A 16,495-nucleotide genomic window follows, 5' to 3' on the forward strand; every position below is an offset into this window, starting at 1 on the left:
TCCCATCCCTTTCGGTTACTGCTTGCGCACCTCCCCGGCAGGAACGCGCGGCCCCCGCCCGCTGAGGCCCGCCGCGCTCATCGCACGCGTGGCCGCCGCGCTCCTCGCACGCACGGCCGCCGCGGGGGCTGCGGCAAGCCCCGCCCTCCGCCCCGCCCGCCCCGCCCTCCGCCCCGCCCACCCCCGCCCTCCGCCCCGCCCCCTCCGCCCCGCCCCGCCCCTCAGTGGGATTTTCCATGACTCAGGGCCGACGGGCAGCGCCGGCCGCCGCGGCACGTAGCGCACGCGCCCCGCGCCGCGGCTGGGGCGAGGGGGAAGCGGCCAATGGGAGGCCGGCGAGCGCCGGGCCGGCCAATGGGAAGGCGGGAGGGGGGCGGGGCGCGGGCGCGGGGTGGCCTATAGCCGCGCGCGCGCGCGGCCGCCGCTCCCCAGTCGGTGGCGAGGCGGTGGCGGCGCGGCAGGTGAGTGGGGGGGCGGCGGGCCCGGCCCGGCTCGGCTCGGCCCGGCCCGGCCCGGAGCGGCGGGCCCCCTCCTCCGGCCTCCCGGGGAGGGCTCCCTCCTCCGGCCCGCCGGGGCGGGCACGCCGCCGCCTTTGTCCGCCCCGGCGGGGCCTGGCCGCGCTCGGAGCGGCCTGCGCGGCCCCGTGGCTCGCGTGGGCCGCGGCGGGCGAGGCCGCGTCGTGGCGGGGGGGGGAGCGAGCCCCGGCCCGTGCCGGCTGTGGGGGGCAGCGGGTCAGGGCTGCGTGCGGCGGCTAACGTCTCTCTCTTAATCGTTAAACAGCTGCTCTTGGACGGTGCGCTGTGGCTGGACCTTCCCCCCGTGGGGGACGGAGGATGTCCTTCAGCTTCGCTGCTCAAATATTGAGCGTTTTGCGTCAGCTCTCAGAAAGTCTCCCCGTGAAAATAACTAAGTGCTAGGTGTCTAGGCAGCCCTGGTGGGTGGCGGTAGCAGCCCACGGCTCGGTGTGCATCTCCGGGTGGTGAAGTGTGGAAAAAAAAAAAAAAATCTCCGAACTGGCTCGCCACGTGCTGAGCTGCAGGGGAGCAGTTCGGCTTTTCCCTTGTTCCGTTACTTGGTGCTGAGTCACAGGGTAGGGTTGTGACTTTGAGCCTGGCAGGAAGTAGTGATGTTTCTCATCCAAACCCACAGACTGAGGCAGTGCAGTTTCAGGCATCCATCTTAATAAAAAAGAGAAAGTAGTTCAACATGTCCTTGACTCATTCCATGCCTAGCATTATTTAAAACACATTGCACCAGGTTGCAGGGTGCAGGGGTGAATTGTCACCCCTTGGAAAGCCAGATTGAAAGGTGCCTGTATTGGTGCACACATGTTTCTCCTGTAGGAGGGTTTCAGTATTAGAAGGGATATATAAGGAACTAATCCATTGAGCTTAAGATCTAATGAGCAGGAATGTTTATCAGAATGGGGATGGCATGAGGCTTGCCGTTTCACAGGTATCTCTTTCAGTGTTGTGTGGGACTGCCAGCAATATAGCAGTTCTGTAATAAGACTCCTAAACTGACTAGAATAGTTTGTTGTGTCTAAATTCTACTACTACTTTTTGTTCCTCATTCAGATTCTTGTAGTGCTCAGTTTTAGCACTGCCTTGAGTTCAGAGAAATGTGGCTGCAAAACAGGTCACATGAATAGAATTCTTGATAATAGCTATGAGCTAAATTTCTGTAAATCAGTTTAGGTTGGAGTAGTCTGCACTGTCTTTGGAGTGTTACATTCCCTTTGCAGAGTACAGGATCAAGTAGGAAGTGGAGCTTTCTTGAACTTCAGTTGATAGTGGAGGTAGTGCTTGAATTGGTAGTACTATGTTAGGCTGTAACTTAGACTTGAAGTGGCTAGCAACTTCATATACATGCTTCTAAGAAGGCTGGGGAAGCTGGTGTGCGTGGGCCTTTCCTGAAGGGAGAAACTGACCTTGGCAGCAAGTTACAGTACAGAACAGGGTTTAAGGGAACACACGCATAAAATTTCAGTCTGGCATGTGCTTGGCTAGTTCCATCATTAAACACAAAGATCTGTACCAGGTATTGCTAATGATGATCTAGCTTGTGTCACACTTGAGTCCAGCTACTGTTTTTAAGTTAGACCTATGCTATGAGTGGGCTACCTCTCGTTTTTTTCCTGAGCTGGCTGAACAGAGTGAGGCAGAACACTTATGTTCAGCTTGTGATGAGATAAACAGCATCTTTTTTTTTTTTTAACACAAGAATAGCCCAATGGGAAAATCATTTATTGAAATCAGAAGTGAAGGGGCTTGCAAAATGATTTTTTTTAAAAAAGGTGATATGAAGAATCTCTGAATGATACAGTGCTGCAAAACGCCTCCCTGTAAAGAGCAAGGAGGGACTGATGGGGAGGTCATTTGTCAAGGACAGTTGAGTAATGTGCTTTGCCAAACCTGGGAGACATTTGTAGTTGAAGCTCTTGCAGTGTATATTTCTAGAGTGCTGCTGCCTTTGTGAAGGTGAACAAGCAGGTCTTGTGTAATAGGAGGACGTACTTGTGAGATGGTTAATTCAAAAAATGGGGCACAGCCATGGTTCTAAAAGTGAAAGTAAGGCGTAGCAGGGGCCAGCAGGGTCAGCTTTGAATGCACTTTCAGATAAACAGTGATTCTTTGTATCAGCCAGTACTCGGAAGTGTGGAGAGATACGTGTGTATTGGCATGGCTGGGACTGATAACTGGGGAGTTGCAGGGATTTATTTCTAGCTAACGCTTTTTGGCTACAATTAAGTAGTGGTGGTATAGAGGCCACTTTGAACGAAGCTGCCTTGCTGCTTGGGGCTGTCATATCACCTGTCAGTGTTCAGGTGTTACAGTAGAGCAAGCAGTATCTTAAAATACTCTGGCTGCCTTGGATCTGCTTCTCTGAGGCAGGAGCAGCTGGAAGGGGCCATTCGAACCCAGAGAGACAAACCAAGTGTTTTCCTGTGCCTTTAATAGAGATAGTAAGTAGAACTGGAGAAGGAAAATTTTTGCAGTGGAAGAAGAAAGAACATATGAAGTTGACGCTTCCCCCCAGTATTTCTAAGAGTCTGTTTTCTTAAATTTTTGGTAACTGCAGAGAGATGCATAACTATTCCTGTATACAGAGTTACCACCCACACTGGCTTGCCAGAAAGTCAGCTTCCAGATATTTCTGCTTTGGAGGCTCAGCTTTCTCTTCTGTAGATACACTAGTTCTCATCAGTCCGTGGCTTAGACATTTCTATAAGCTGATTTTTAAAGTATTTCTAGTTTTACATATGGCATCCCATGTCCTTTTCATAAGGAAGAACTTACATGAGAACAGAAGTGTTCAAAGGATAATGATTTTCCTTTCTCTTAGGGAGGAGTGGTAGGCTATTCTTGTAGGTACTCTTCTCATGAAAGAGCAGCTGCCTTAATCTAAGTTCTTGATTAGGACCTTGACTGCCTGTTTCTATTTCAAGATAGGCTACATTTGGCTCTGAACAGCTGCTATATTGCATATCAAGGGCTGCTGCCCTCAAGTCTTTTGTAAAAAGAATTCAAACTAGCTGCAAAGAATCCTGTATTAGAATTGCTTGGCTGCTCTTGTAAGCTGAGAGATGGCATTTGCTTGGATCTTTCTGAAAACAAGGCTCTCTAGACAGTTTTTTCCATCTGGTCTGAGATTTCAAATCTCTGGCATATGAATCTGACTCTTGCCAAATACCAAATTTTTTCCGAGGTGAAGCTGTGTGACATTAACTATTCTCATGACTGTAAATGGTACTACAGGCTATAACTTCTTAATGCTGAACTCTCTGGCAGGTATTCAAGATGTCTGTTCTCAAGATCCATGCCCGTGAAATCTTTGATTCCCGTGGGAATCCCACTGTTGAGGTAGACCTCTATACCAACAAAGGTGAGTCCTTAGCTGTAGATGTTTCCTCTGATAGAGCTGCATAGGCTATTTTACAGTAGAATGAATTCTTAAAGTATTAAAACTGTCTTGTTCTAGCCCTGGAATTGCTTACTGCTTTCTCCGTGTTCAGTGCATATGATCGTGCTGCTGAGCTTGCCACAGGAGTTGCAGTAAAAATTTCTACCTCATTCTATGGGTTGAATTTGCAGATGAAGATACTTGCCTAGTTAGTGAAGGGTGTTCTTGGTGTGCTGCTGCTTGTGATCTGTATTGTGCAAATATTTCAACTAACACAGCCACCTACCTTCCTCCCCTTGTCCCTGAGCTTAAACTGGGATAGCCTTGAATGTGTTTCACACAAACCCAGAGTTAAAGCCTTCATTTCTATCCTTAAATGGCTGCTAATGAACTTAGCTTGCCTTTTCACTAAGCCCTCTCTGCCTGCACTTGAGGCAGATTAATTCTCAATTTATCTATCAATTGCTTTGTGTAATGAAACAATCTACTGCAGAGCAGAGTCTTAAATAAGATTCTGGTTTGCATAGGTACTCAGGCTAAGATTAAAAAACTTGACTGTTTTACGCATGTAACATCTTATTTCTTCTGTTTTTGGGCTTTCCCTTGATTTTTGTTGTTCATTCCATATCTGATAAGATCTGACAACTGCATTGTACAAACACATACCAGTGTGACTTGGTGGAATGAGCAAGCACAATAGCTGTAATACACTAACTAAATAGCTGATCTTTCTGCCTCAAGAGATGAATGTACTAATTTAGTGAGATTGCCCCCACTAAGCCCTTTGCTGTATTGAGATGAGGGAAAGACTGAAGATTGCAGTTGGCATCTTGAACGACTAAAGGCAGAACAGCGTCCAATGTACCAATCTTCTGTTAAGACTCAGCATCCTTGGTGGGAGGAATGAGCTGTTTGGATGGATGATTGTGCTGTCATGTGAGGAGCTTGGACTAAGAAAAACAGTCTCTTAACTGCATTTGTATACTGTATCTCATAGGGATTTTAGCTCACCTGCTAGATAGGGCCCAAAAATGAATTTCCTAAATGAAGCCATCAGGTAGGCCTTGTCAGTTGCCCTTATCCTTAAGGGGAATCCCTTCTTGGAAAAGGAATGGATTGCTTTTCCAGACTTAGAAGTTTGAAGTGCATACTGTGGAAAAGGGCATGTTCCTGGAAGAGAGCCAGAAACTGCTGGTCATCAGTATGAGGGAGATGGTGTTGAATTGGTGACATTATAATGGAGCAAGCAGCTGTCTGAGGACCACTGTATGAGTGAGCAGAGATGTGGTCTGGGGAAGGTAGCTTGGGATGGTGTATGGTGGAGGATACTTTGTGGGTTTGAATGTACTAAGGGCAGTTCTGTCTGTTACCAGGTCTCTTCAGAGCTGCTGTTCCCAGTGGTGCCTCAACTGGAATCTATGAAGCTTTGGAACTTCGTGACAATGATAAGACACGCTACATGGGGAAAGGTAAACCTTTGAATTTGTGTTAGTGGCTTAATATTTTCATTGCTTGAAGACTCTTAAAAGCAGATGAGACAACAGTCACTAATTGGCTTGAAAACAAGTACGAGAGAAATCAAATAGCCCTATACAAGATGTCATTACCTAATAAACAAACATCCTAGTAATAATTTTTACAGCTACTGTGGGAGTAGACAGTATGGCTGCTTTTTTAACTGCCTGATGTGAGGATATTGATGGTCTGTTGCAAGAACATGCAGTCAATTTGCCTTTTGAGTCTAGCTGGAATAGAGAGTTACTTGTCTGCTCAAATGTTTCTTGCTAGTCAGGTGAGAGGAGACTATTTTCTTCCTGAGGAAGAGCTGTTAGCTACTGAACTGTAAGAGAGCTTGTCTGAGAAGGTTCATGGTGGATGTATCTCAGTAAAGGGATATATCAGATGACTGAATATTCTGAAGAATTGAAGAGATTATGCTATTTATCTAGGACATTTCCACTTTGGAAAGAGTAAATGGAAAGAATTCATTTAGCATACTTACCTCGGTATGCTAAATGTGTGCGTGCCTAGACCTGTTAAATATGATCCTACAGATTGTTCTTCGTTGGTAGTTAACCTGATAGAAGCCCAAATTTCCAGAGTCGGCTGTCAAAGCTGAAGGTTTGTGTCAGCCAGGAAATAATGTGAGTTAAAAGTCCCAAATGTGGGAAGCTGCTGAAGGAAGCATCCATCTGGATAACTGGAAGGCCTTCCCTAATCTAAGTCTGCAGACCTAGAGCATTTAAAGGCAATTGGTGTGGTTCAGGGTAAACTTAAATAGCATTCACTAAGTCTTGAAGTTTAGGTCTTTGGAGATCTTTAAATGCTATGGATGGCATTTAAATGCCTGGATGACAGCATTCCTTAAGCCAATGTTGGTAGATGGTTAGTGATGGTCTCTACTTATGGGAAAGAAGCAGGCTTATTCTGAAACTCCTAGTTAATATAATGGTGAGTCCACAAAGATGAAAAAGCCATGCTGCTTTCAAACTTTTCCTTCCCTATCTGAAGGAACTGCAGGCTATCAACTTTCATGCCTGCATCTACGTATAGACACAGAATATAATTTGTGGCCTAGTATCAGTTGTAAATCACATCTGTTATTGTAGTGCTCTAACAGTGTCACAAAATGATAGCTAATAAAATGCCTGAGCTGCTGCATGCTTAATGTCCAAGGAAACCTCTTTTCTCTGCCCTTTCTTATCCATTCTATGAATGGGTAGGATTCTCTTCTAAATGCTGTCATTCAGCCACTCAGGGCTTAGATCCACTCCTGAGTTTGCAACAGAATGAAATCTGGGTGGAAAAAATAGATATAGCCTGGCTGGCTGATGCAGGAACGTCTACCCTATGAACCCCTTTGTTTATAGTCTACAGCTTTGTATCAGATACTTGCTAACCTATAAGTCTGTCTGCATGTTTGTGTCCTTTTCTTTTCCTTGCATGACTGTCTGCTGTGAGCCTTCATCTCTTCCTTGATTCTCTTGTCCATTTCACTTCTGTCAGGTGTATCCAGAGCTGTTAAATATGTTAACGAGTTCCTGGCGACAGCATTGTGTACACAGGTAAAGGATGTGCTTTCAGTGCAACCTTGTGACTTGGACAGACTTCTCTAGTGCATGATCTTGCAAATTAATATTGCAGCAGGCATTCCTAGATGATGCTTATTTCATGTGACTTCACTCACCAGAGATGACCTCTAAAAGTGTTGAGACTTGACAGTAAACTCAGGTTTGACTGGGGTTTTATAGCATGACATGGTATTCTTGGGATGTAATTGTTACTGAGATCACCTACTAATGCCTGCATAGCCAGTTTGGTTAACCAGTGTCTGATTTGCTTGTTCCTTCCAGGTGTCTCAAAAGCTGTTGAGCACATCAATAAAACAATTGCGCCTGCACTGATTAGCAAGGTAGGAGCAATCTGTCTTCCACTAACATCAGTTAATACCAGTGTGGTTCATCCTAGCTGATGGGTTGTGTCTCTAGACAGCTGCAGGAAAAGTGTATTACATGGGAGTCATTAGTATGTACTGGAGTGCATGAGAAAAAACTGACCTATAGTAATTGCTTTCTTTAATGACTGCATATCTAACACTTAATCAGAACAATCTCTGGCAGCTTAATGTTGTGTGCAGCAACACTTGAGCATCTTGGAACCTCTGTGGAATATGCAGTTAAGATGTAAGCTGCCTTATACTGAAAAGGGTAGTTGAGTAATGGAGAGGGTCTGGGTTTAGTTTAGACTGGTTAATTTGGAGGGGAATCATTGGTGACTGTGGCAAAGCCTGCTTTGGGCACTAACCCCTAGCTAGAAAGGCTGAGGCAAGACAGATAATGCATAAAATGATTGTGTATTTCTGATGCAAAGCACAGAAATACAAAATTCTTGTACTAAGTTATTTGATGCATATTCTGAGCAGACTGGTCCTCTCAGATTTTGTAGTAAAGGGCAGGGAGCTCTGATGTGTTGGAAGTAACCAGAAGATGCTGCTGTCCCATGATCACAAGAACTCATCTCAGTTCTGCTGTTGGTAGTTCCATTAAACAATTTCCTGGTGCCTGCCAGATGAAAGTAGTGAAATGAGAGGTCAGGAGATGAAAGCATTTTCCCAGTTCAAGGGAAATAAAGTAGTAAATAAAGATCAAACAGATAGGTGAGTTTTTAGAGCTGTCTTTGGCCTCAGTGTTCACTTGCTTCTCTCTGCAGAATGTCAATGTTGTGGAGCAAGAAAAGATTGACAAACTGATGCTGGAAATGGATGGATCAGAGAACAAATGTAAGTTGTACTTGTGTTGCAGTGAGACATGAAAAGATGAAGGTTTTCTGAAAGAGGTGTAGTTTACCTCATCAGAAACCATAAGCAGTGCATGGCTCACACTACGCATTTTTGTAACCCAGGCCATAATGGTATTGCTGAGCCTGTTTAGGAAGGCATAGCATTTCTCTAAACAATAATTTCTTCTTCCAATTTCAGCCAAATTTGGTGCAAATGCAATTCTGGGAGTGTCTCTGGCTGTTTGCAAAGCTGGTGCTGCTGAGAAGGGTGTCCCCTTGTACCGCCACATTGCTGACCTCGCTGGAAATGCAGAAGTCATTCTGCCAGTTCCTGTAAGTCTCTTGGCAGAGCTAGCTAAAGACACAATCTGAGTATGTGCATCATGATGTCCTATAGTTTTGGATCAAGTTTTCTTGAGGGCTGAGTCTTCAGTCACTGTCAGTTTACCTTGAATCATTCTAACTTGGCTGTTCTTTTTGGTCACTCTAAGGCTTTCAATGTGATCAATGGAGGCTCCCATGCTGGCAATAAGCTGGCTATGCAGGAGTTCATGATCCTCCCTGTGGGTGCCGACAGCTTCAAGGAGGCAATGCGCATTGGTGCAGAGGTCTACCACAATCTAAAGAATGTCATCAAGGAGAAATATGGCAAAGATGCGACCAATGTGGGTGATGAGGGTGGCTTTGCCCCCAACATCCTGGAAAACAAAGAAGGTAAAAATTAAGTATGTAGAGGGTTTAATTCTTAGCCAGAGGATTTTCTAAGATCCTACACTGCTGTGGTTCCTTTTCTGCAGAGATGCTCCTGTGGATGCAGCTTGACAGAGGATGACTTGATTTTAGTACCTCTGTTTCATTCCTGCACCAACTTAAGGAATACTTGCCACCTACCACTTGAAAAGGGGGAGAGGCTGGGATGTCTGCATGCATTGCAGGTTACCCAGAAGTCAGCAGTCCAAGTTTACTAGAGCTGTTTTTCTGCTGACAGAGAAAACAGTTTGAACTATGCCTAGTAATATGTGGGAGTGCATGAAGGCCAAGCTGGGGAGTTGATATTTGAACAGAACTGTTAGGGTGTGGGGGTAGCACAAGCCTGCAGGAGGACAGTCTATCTCATGTGGAAGGTGAAACTTGTCTGTTTATACAGAAGCTATCAATACCAGAAGACCTTTCTTTTTTTTCTGCCAGATTCTCAGGAATGGAGCAGCTGGTAGGGCACTAGTATTAGCAGAGTTCATTGCATACCAACAGCTGTCTGTTACATTACTGCTGAAGGTGGCCTCTGAACTGCATTGCCTTGGCTGACACTGAGCCAACTACAAGAATCGTGGGTTTCTGAATCCACAGGCACATGTCGCTTGTACTAGGTCTGTACTCTGGCAGATATCAGTGAAGATCGTGGATGACCACTCCAGCTCAAGGAATGCTTGGACTTAATGCTGCTGGTGGCATTTTTTTTTTCAGTTTGTACTTCATTAATATCTAAATGACCTGATCTAAGCTTACTACTGTAAATAACCTGGCAGACTCAGCTGCTGCTTGGCCTTGATTCAGAGAAGCTTAGAGTATTACTGTTCTTGACCCTACTGATTTTTTTCTTTTGACTATCAAACAGGGCAGCATAGTAGACAGTGTCCAGAGACTCTTACAGAGCTGTACAGTTCCATTTTCCCTTCATAAATGTGCAAGCAAAGAACAGGTGGAGGGTGCAAAGAGGGTGCCCTGTGCAGTAGCAGGCTGTTTGACATGCCTGTCAGGGTCTGCATGCTTACATCTGATAGCATCAATACTATCAGATCTGGAGCTAGAAAGGATTCAAATGCAGTCATTGCTTTCTGCCCACATGTATACACCTAAAGGAGGATGTAGTCTTAGTCTTAAGCTTTCAGGGCTGATGTAGTGTCTTGCCTGAAGAGATTCAGAATCCCTCTTGGTGCTTCAGGGATGTTACAAGCTAAAAGTGGTGTTACAAGCTGAAGGCAGTATTCAAGTGGTATTCTGTTCTACTCTGTTCAGAAGTGAGTGAGTTTTAAGAACTTTCTCCTGATGTACTTGCTAGGTTTTCCTTAGGTGATGGAATTTCTGGCCAAGTGAATGTCCTGTTGTTGGTAACTGAATAGTTTTGAGTTACCATGTCATGTAGGAGCTTCAAAATATCTTACTGTGTTTCAGCTTTGGAGCTGCTGAAGACTGCTATTGGCAAGGCTGGCTACCCTGACAAGGTTGTTATTGGCATGGATGTGGCTGCCTCAGAATTCTACCGTGATGGAAAGTATGACCTGGACTTCAAATCCCCTGATGATCCCAGCAGATACATTTCTCCTGACCAACTGGCTGACCTGTACAAGGGCTTCATCAAGAACTATCCCTGTAAGTCATTCCTTGCTCTATGGGAGGCAGGATGGTAGTGGAGGTAGTGGCTGATTGCTGGAAGTAGGGTGCAGCCTCCTTTTTAAGAGGGCCAAGACTGGAACAGAAAAAAACACTAGTTTTTAGGAGTCTTAGACCTGTTCTTGCAGGCAGATAATAGCTGCTTGAAAGCAGTGGTACTGAAATGCTGCGGCTCAACCTTTTCAGACTGGTATTATCTTAAATCTCCATTTGTCTCTCTCTAGTGGTGTCTATTGAAGACCCATTTGACCAAGATGACTGGGCTGCCTGGAAGAAGTTCACTGGCAGTGTTGGTATCCAAGTGGTTGGTGATGACCTGACTGTGACCAACCCAAAGCGAATTGCCAAAGCTGTGGAGGAGAAATCCTGTAACTGCCTTCTGCTCAAGGTCAACCAGATTGGCTCTGTAACAGAATCCTTGCAAGCGTAAGTTGCACTCTCAGCTCGCTCAGGAAGGAGGGAAGTATATAATGGAGAGATGTAGAAGAGCACCAGTGGAGTAATGCCTGTTGATGGGATATCTGTGGAAAGGCTAGCAAATCATTTAGTAGAGGATATAGGCAAGTAAACCTGTACCTTTATGGCCTCGAAGTCATGTAGGCACATTAGACATTACTGGGTCCAAGCATGTGTAAAAGCAACTACTTAATTGTGTTTTCATGGGATCCTAACCCTAAAGGGCACAAAAGGGCAGTTCTCTTTCCAAAGCAAGGGATATCTGGCACTTTGCAGCATCACTAAATGGCTGCTAAATAAGTAGGGGTGGGGTAAGCCTTTATCTGTGCATCTTTTCTAGCTGCAAGCTTGCCCAATCAAATGGCTGGGGTGTGATGGTGAGTCACCGTTCTGGAGAGACTGAAGATACCTTCATTGCTGATCTGGTGGTTGGTCTCTGCACTGGTCAGGTTGGTATCTGGAGCTGCTGTAGCTTTCTCTTTTGCTTGATTTGATAGTATGATGAAGCCATGCTGTACAGCAGGAGTAATCTACTCTGAATGCATAAAAGGCTTCCTATTAACTATACGAAGTTGATTTGCCTAGCAATTTGACAGTGTGATCTTATGTAAACTGATCTTGTGTTACCAGTAAAGTATCTTAGTTTAGTCGGGATGGGTGTGTCGGGATCTCCTGATACTGAAGTTGACTAATGAACATAGCTTATGTTGCTCCCAAGACTGAGCCTTGTGTGTACAGATAGGCAGAGCCTAAGGCTGAGATAGTCTGGTTGCTCTTAGTTAACTAATAGAACAAGAGAACTTATGTTGGCATCTGTGATGTTGTGCTATAGGACAGGGTGTATTTCCTCACTAACTTTCTTATGATCCTTTTTAGATCAAGACTGGTGCCCCTTGCCGATCTGAGCGTTTAGCGAAGTACAACCAGCTACTGAGGTGAGGCTCTTTGAGAGGAAAGGGATTGAGGGTTAAGCCTGACACAATGGATGATCCATTAATGCATTCTGGACCCAGCTTGCTTTTCTGTATCTTGGAAGTTCACTGCAGGTTGAGAACATAAGCTGATGCTGGATGCATTTGGGCTGATGCTGTGCTTGCAGAGCTGAGTAGGGTGGATGTTGAGTTGGGTGACTGAGGCGTACTAAAGGAGAGCCTCATCCTTGTGATGCTAAGTTGCTGAGGTGCATTGTCCTAGCTAATGGTGCATCTCCTTTAGACTGGCATTTAAAATGCTTGAGCAAAGTTACTTACCATGAGTGATGCTTATTAGTGTTAAATATACATGATAACTGAAGCTGCTTGGAGGAAGCTGAGCTGTAACTTGGAGAAATAGCTTCAGTACCAGATAGACCAAGTGGTAATTGACCTAGTGGTCACCCAGCAGCTGAACTAGTACAACAATGTCATACTGTCTGCTCATACCCAGCATTTTCTCCCTGTTCACTAGAATTGAAGAGGAGCTTGGCAGCAAGGCGCGCTTTGCTGGAAGAAACTTCAGGAACCCCCGTGTCAACTAAGCCGTGTGGGCCAAACAATGCCTGTTCTGGTTTAAAGCACTAGTCACCTATTTAGATCAGTTAACTGTAATAGAAAGAAAGGCAGCTGAAGGAAAAAGACCATTTTGCAGGTCCTCTTCCCCCTAGATGATTCCTTCACCTAGTGTTTCCACGAGCTCTGATTTGTTGTTCTTAAGTGCTTTACTGCTTTTGTAGATGAGTCCCTGTGGGGTTTTGTGTGTATTAAACACTCAACTATGACCTCGTGACTCTGGGCATAAACATTTAATTTCCTTCTCTGCCTGTTCACTCTTCAATGTTTGGAGCTGTGTAACTTGCAGTGCAGCAAAAGGTGCCTGCAATCAAGTAGTAGTGTTTTTACATGTTACAAATAAAGGCATCAAACAACTTAACCAAGTGTGGCTTTGAGTTACTCTTGTGGAGACTGAGGGACAGTGCTTCTTGCAAGGAGTAAGAGTTAGATTGCTGTCACTATGCTTGGGGGAAGATTTGGGGACTTAAATTGCTTTGTGACAAGTAGACAAAACATTGGGTTGTGTGAATGTATGTTGTTGCTATCAAGAATTGGCCTTCAAGGATGTGGAAAGTGGACTAAGAACAGATTTTTAACCACTGGGTCAATTGCAATTCTATAGGTAAAGGAAAAAGCTTAGGACTGGCTTAATTTAGCAAAGATGTGCTATATCCTGAGAACAAGTGCTGTGATTAACATTTGCCACAGACTTACTAATGTCTGCTTGTCAGGCTATCTGCAGTATCTCAGTGAGTGCCTTGCACAGTGAAGCTGGGGCAGAGCTAGCGGTGTTGAAAGTGACTTTAACCTCTGTCTTGGTCTGTTTGCTGTGGTAAGATGAAGCAGTATGAAGGATGCAAGACATGGAACAATAGATCCTGAGCTCTGGTGCTTGGGAGGGAAGAGAAGCTACACACTAGATTATAGTGAATGTATGGTAAGATTATGATATTTCAGACTTACACAATGCTAGTAGAAAATATTCTGGTATGAATAGGATGCCAGAATTAAAACCCTAGTCAAAATTAACTGCTGTATTTGTTTTGGCTTCGTTAACAGCCCTTGTATAAGATGTGACTGAACGTTTATCTGGTAACTGCATGACGTGGGGGAAGAAAAGACTTCAGGGGATTTCTAGCTATGTAAGAAGAGATGACCATAAAGAATTATAGACAAATATATATTCCCAAACCCCTTTATTTTGTTTAGGTTGCTGCATTGGCTTTGAGTAGACTGTGAAGGGAAGACTGAGGGATTACAGAGAATGTCTCATTCCATGTGCGTGCTTATTTTCTCAAAGATTAAGAGAATTCCCTTTTCCCAGCTTTGACAAGAGATTGTTCAGTGCTTCTGTCAACGTTGCTGTTCGGTTGCTTTGCGCAGTAGTTGTCAGAGCAGCAGTCTTAAAAAGGGGGAGTGGGGAGCAGAGTGTTACTGCATCATCAGGCAGGAAGGAGCAAATTAAAATGCCCATGAGGGAGGGATTGTTTTACGCAGTCTTTTATTGGCCTTTTTTTTTTTTCCTGTAATGGCTGGTTTGTAAGCAGAAGATGAATTTCAGATTCACATCAATGACTGTTCTAGTCCCATAGAAAATTAAAATAACTGACTGTAAATTTGAGTGCAGCAGTGCCCCGTTGTGGCCACTGTGTGTGTTGGTGGCTGTTAGTCAATTTTATATCTTCAAAGGTTTTGAATTGATGACAATGGAAATTGCACATATGAAGCCAGTGATGCTATAGGGTACTGCTATTATTTACTGAAATCCTGAATCTTAAAGAATATCTGCAATTTGAGGTTGGAGAAAACGGGTTTTATTTCAGAAGCTGCTGTTATGAAATACAATACTATAAAATACTGAAGGATGAAGATGTATTGTATTGCTAAATCTGTACAATAGTGCTCTGCCCTCAGAGGACAAGAGATCTGAGACTGCCCTGTAATGAATAAAGCCAGAACTGGGATGGTTGTGAGATGTTAGATCTGTCTAGCCTTAGCCTGAGTAATGGCTATGAAAGGATTTAGCACACAGAAGGAAAGCCTGGCTCCTATAATATCTATTGATCAACTTTTTTTTTTTTTTAACTAGAAAGGCTCATCTGTTAAACAGAGGCATTTCTAAAATACCTTGCATTGTGTAAATACTAAAGAAATTGCAATATTAAAGATTCTAAACACTCCTCATGGGGAAGAAGGGTATTTTAGCATCTTTACCATAAAACTATTGATGGGAGGAAAATAATGAGTTTTGTTCAATGCATAAGTTTTCTGATGTGAGCAGCTCTGATGCAAAAGGCTAAAGGTACAGTTTGTCAGGGGAATATGGACCACAGTCATGTTAGCTTCCTCACGTTCAAAACAGGAAGAATATTGAACTCTTGTGAGTATGCTTGGATCCAGATCTGTTTTGCAGAGTATCTGAATAATCACAGCTATACCTCTTGGACTGAGGTGAATTTGGACCCCAACCTCAGTTTTGGATTCCACTGGCCCCACAGTCATCTCAGCAGATGAGATCTGAAAGCAAATGCAGCAGCACAACTGGCTATTGAAGCAAACCTCCTTGCAAAATCAGTAACTGGTGCAATGAAGGCATCCTAGCTTTGTCGGACTGTTGGTGACAATTTCCCCTTATGAAATTTATCTCCTCTGTCAAACCCTTTTTAAGTGGAGCTTTGCTGTAAATACTAAAGTTACCAGCCCAAGCTCAGCACAGGGTAAATGCTTCCTTTACATAAATTTCTCCTTTCGGAAGGCATTGGTCTAAGCTGGTTGTGCTCATACAGATTTGAAACCTGGCGCACTTTTTCACACATTATTGATATCTGAAATAGACCTGTTAAATGAATAAACCAGCTAATTACACACAAATCCTATCAAGGGATTTTTCTTTTTCTGTCAAAGAGGCAAGCTTGTAATATATGCAAAACTGGTCAGAAAGCTCTTTAGCACAGCTACTTTGGGAAGCAATAGTTATTACCCTTCCTTTTTCACTTAGTGCTTCAGAAAATGAAAGCACAATTGTGATCTTACCTTATCTGTGCCCCTTATGTTTACAGGTGGAGATTCCTCTCTTGAATAAGCAAGAGAAAGCATGAAAAAGTGACTGGGAGATCACAGCACCGGTTACTGTACACTGGCAAAGCTCTGAATGGCAGTAGAGCTCTGATGAAAGAATTTACATGAGCAGTGTGCAGCTATGTAAATCTGCAGGGAAAGAGAGATGAGTGTGTGCACTGAGCTGGAATCCTCCTTTGTTCAGATGAATAGTTTGGTCCCAGCCTTCTACTTCTGCTGGTTAATGACACTAGAAGTGAAGCTCACATTAATTATTGCTCACACCTTGTTGTCAGAGCATGATAGGAAACGGTTACAGGTGCAATTACGAGATGCATCTTCTCAACATCAGGAAGTTGCACACAAAAAGGGCAGAGTTAGAAGAATGTTACTTAGGTTGTACAGTCAAAAGCTGAAGCTGGATGTTGTTACGCTGTATGTTCTGTTCTGCACCAGTAACAATCCTACAATGCCAGGTGCTCTGCATGCGCTGTCCTGTCAAACCAGGGTTATATAAAGTTTGGAAAGTGTTTGGATGGGATCAGCAAGGTGCTCTTGGCTGCAGAGGATTCAGGGTGGCTCCGCCTCATGAAGCTAGTGCTTTGAAAGTAGTCTAAGCAAAGGAATACAAGTGACCATAATAGGTAAGTACTGAAACACGAGAGCGTGGTTTGTAGATAAGAATTTAAAGTGTATTAAAGGAAAGTGAGTGATCAGTAACTATATGCGTGTGCTTGGACTGAGAGTAATGAGTGAAAAACATTTGATAGCAGAAAATCAAAATCTAAACCTGTAATGCTAGAAATGTGGAGAGATGCATCTTCTCCTTAATCAGGGTGTGAATCCTGCTGCATAACTCCTCATCTTTCTGTACTGCCCTC

General features: G+C 44.2%; 1 protein-coding gene across 2 annotated transcripts; it reads left to right on the top strand.

The window, feature by feature from the left end:
- Positions 1-380: 380 nt before the first annotated feature.
- On the top strand, positions 381-12,936 carry ENO1 (enolase 1). 2 transcript variants are annotated; one of them, XM_062593397.1, is made up of 12 exons: positions 381-461; positions 3,792-3,885; positions 5,277-5,372; positions 6,910-6,968; positions 8,113-8,182; positions 8,381-8,514; positions 8,673-8,895; positions 10,354-10,551; positions 10,797-10,998; positions 11,369-11,477; positions 11,905-11,963; positions 12,475-12,936. In XM_062593397.1, the coding sequence occupies exons 2-12, from the start codon at positions 3,801-3,803 to the stop codon at positions 12,542-12,544; spliced, it is 1,305 nt and encodes a 434-aa protein (XP_062449381.1). In that variant the 5' UTR covers positions 381-461; positions 3,792-3,800; the 3' UTR covers positions 12,545-12,936. The 2 variants fall into 2 exon arrangements, with proteins under 2 accessions (XP_062449381.1, XP_062449380.1); XM_062593396.1 differs by lacking the exon at positions 6,910-6,968 and adding an exon at positions 7,257-7,315.
- The last annotated feature ends 3,559 nt before the right edge of the window (positions 12,937-16,495 follow it).

This window comes from Rhea pennata, chromosome 22 (assembly GCF_028389875.1).
Source record: "Rhea pennata isolate bPtePen1 chromosome 22, bPtePen1.pri, whole genome shotgun sequence".
In the NCBI taxonomy this organism is placed as follows: Eukaryota; Metazoa; Chordata; class Aves; order Rheiformes; family Rheidae; genus Rhea; species Rhea pennata.

Coding starts and splice junctions, on each gene's coding strand:
- ENO1 (XM_062593397.1), top strand. CDS start 3,801: ATGTCTGTTCTCAAGATCCATGCCCGTGAAATCTTTGATTCCCGTGGG. Junction 3,886..5,276: donor AGACCTCTATACCAACAAAG/GTGAGTCCTTAG, acceptor GTCTGTTACCAG/GTCTCTTCAGAGCTGCTGTT. Junction 10,999..11,368: donor GTAACAGAATCCTTGCAAGC/GTAAGTTGCACT, acceptor CATCTTTTCTAG/CTGCAAGCTTGCCCAATCAA.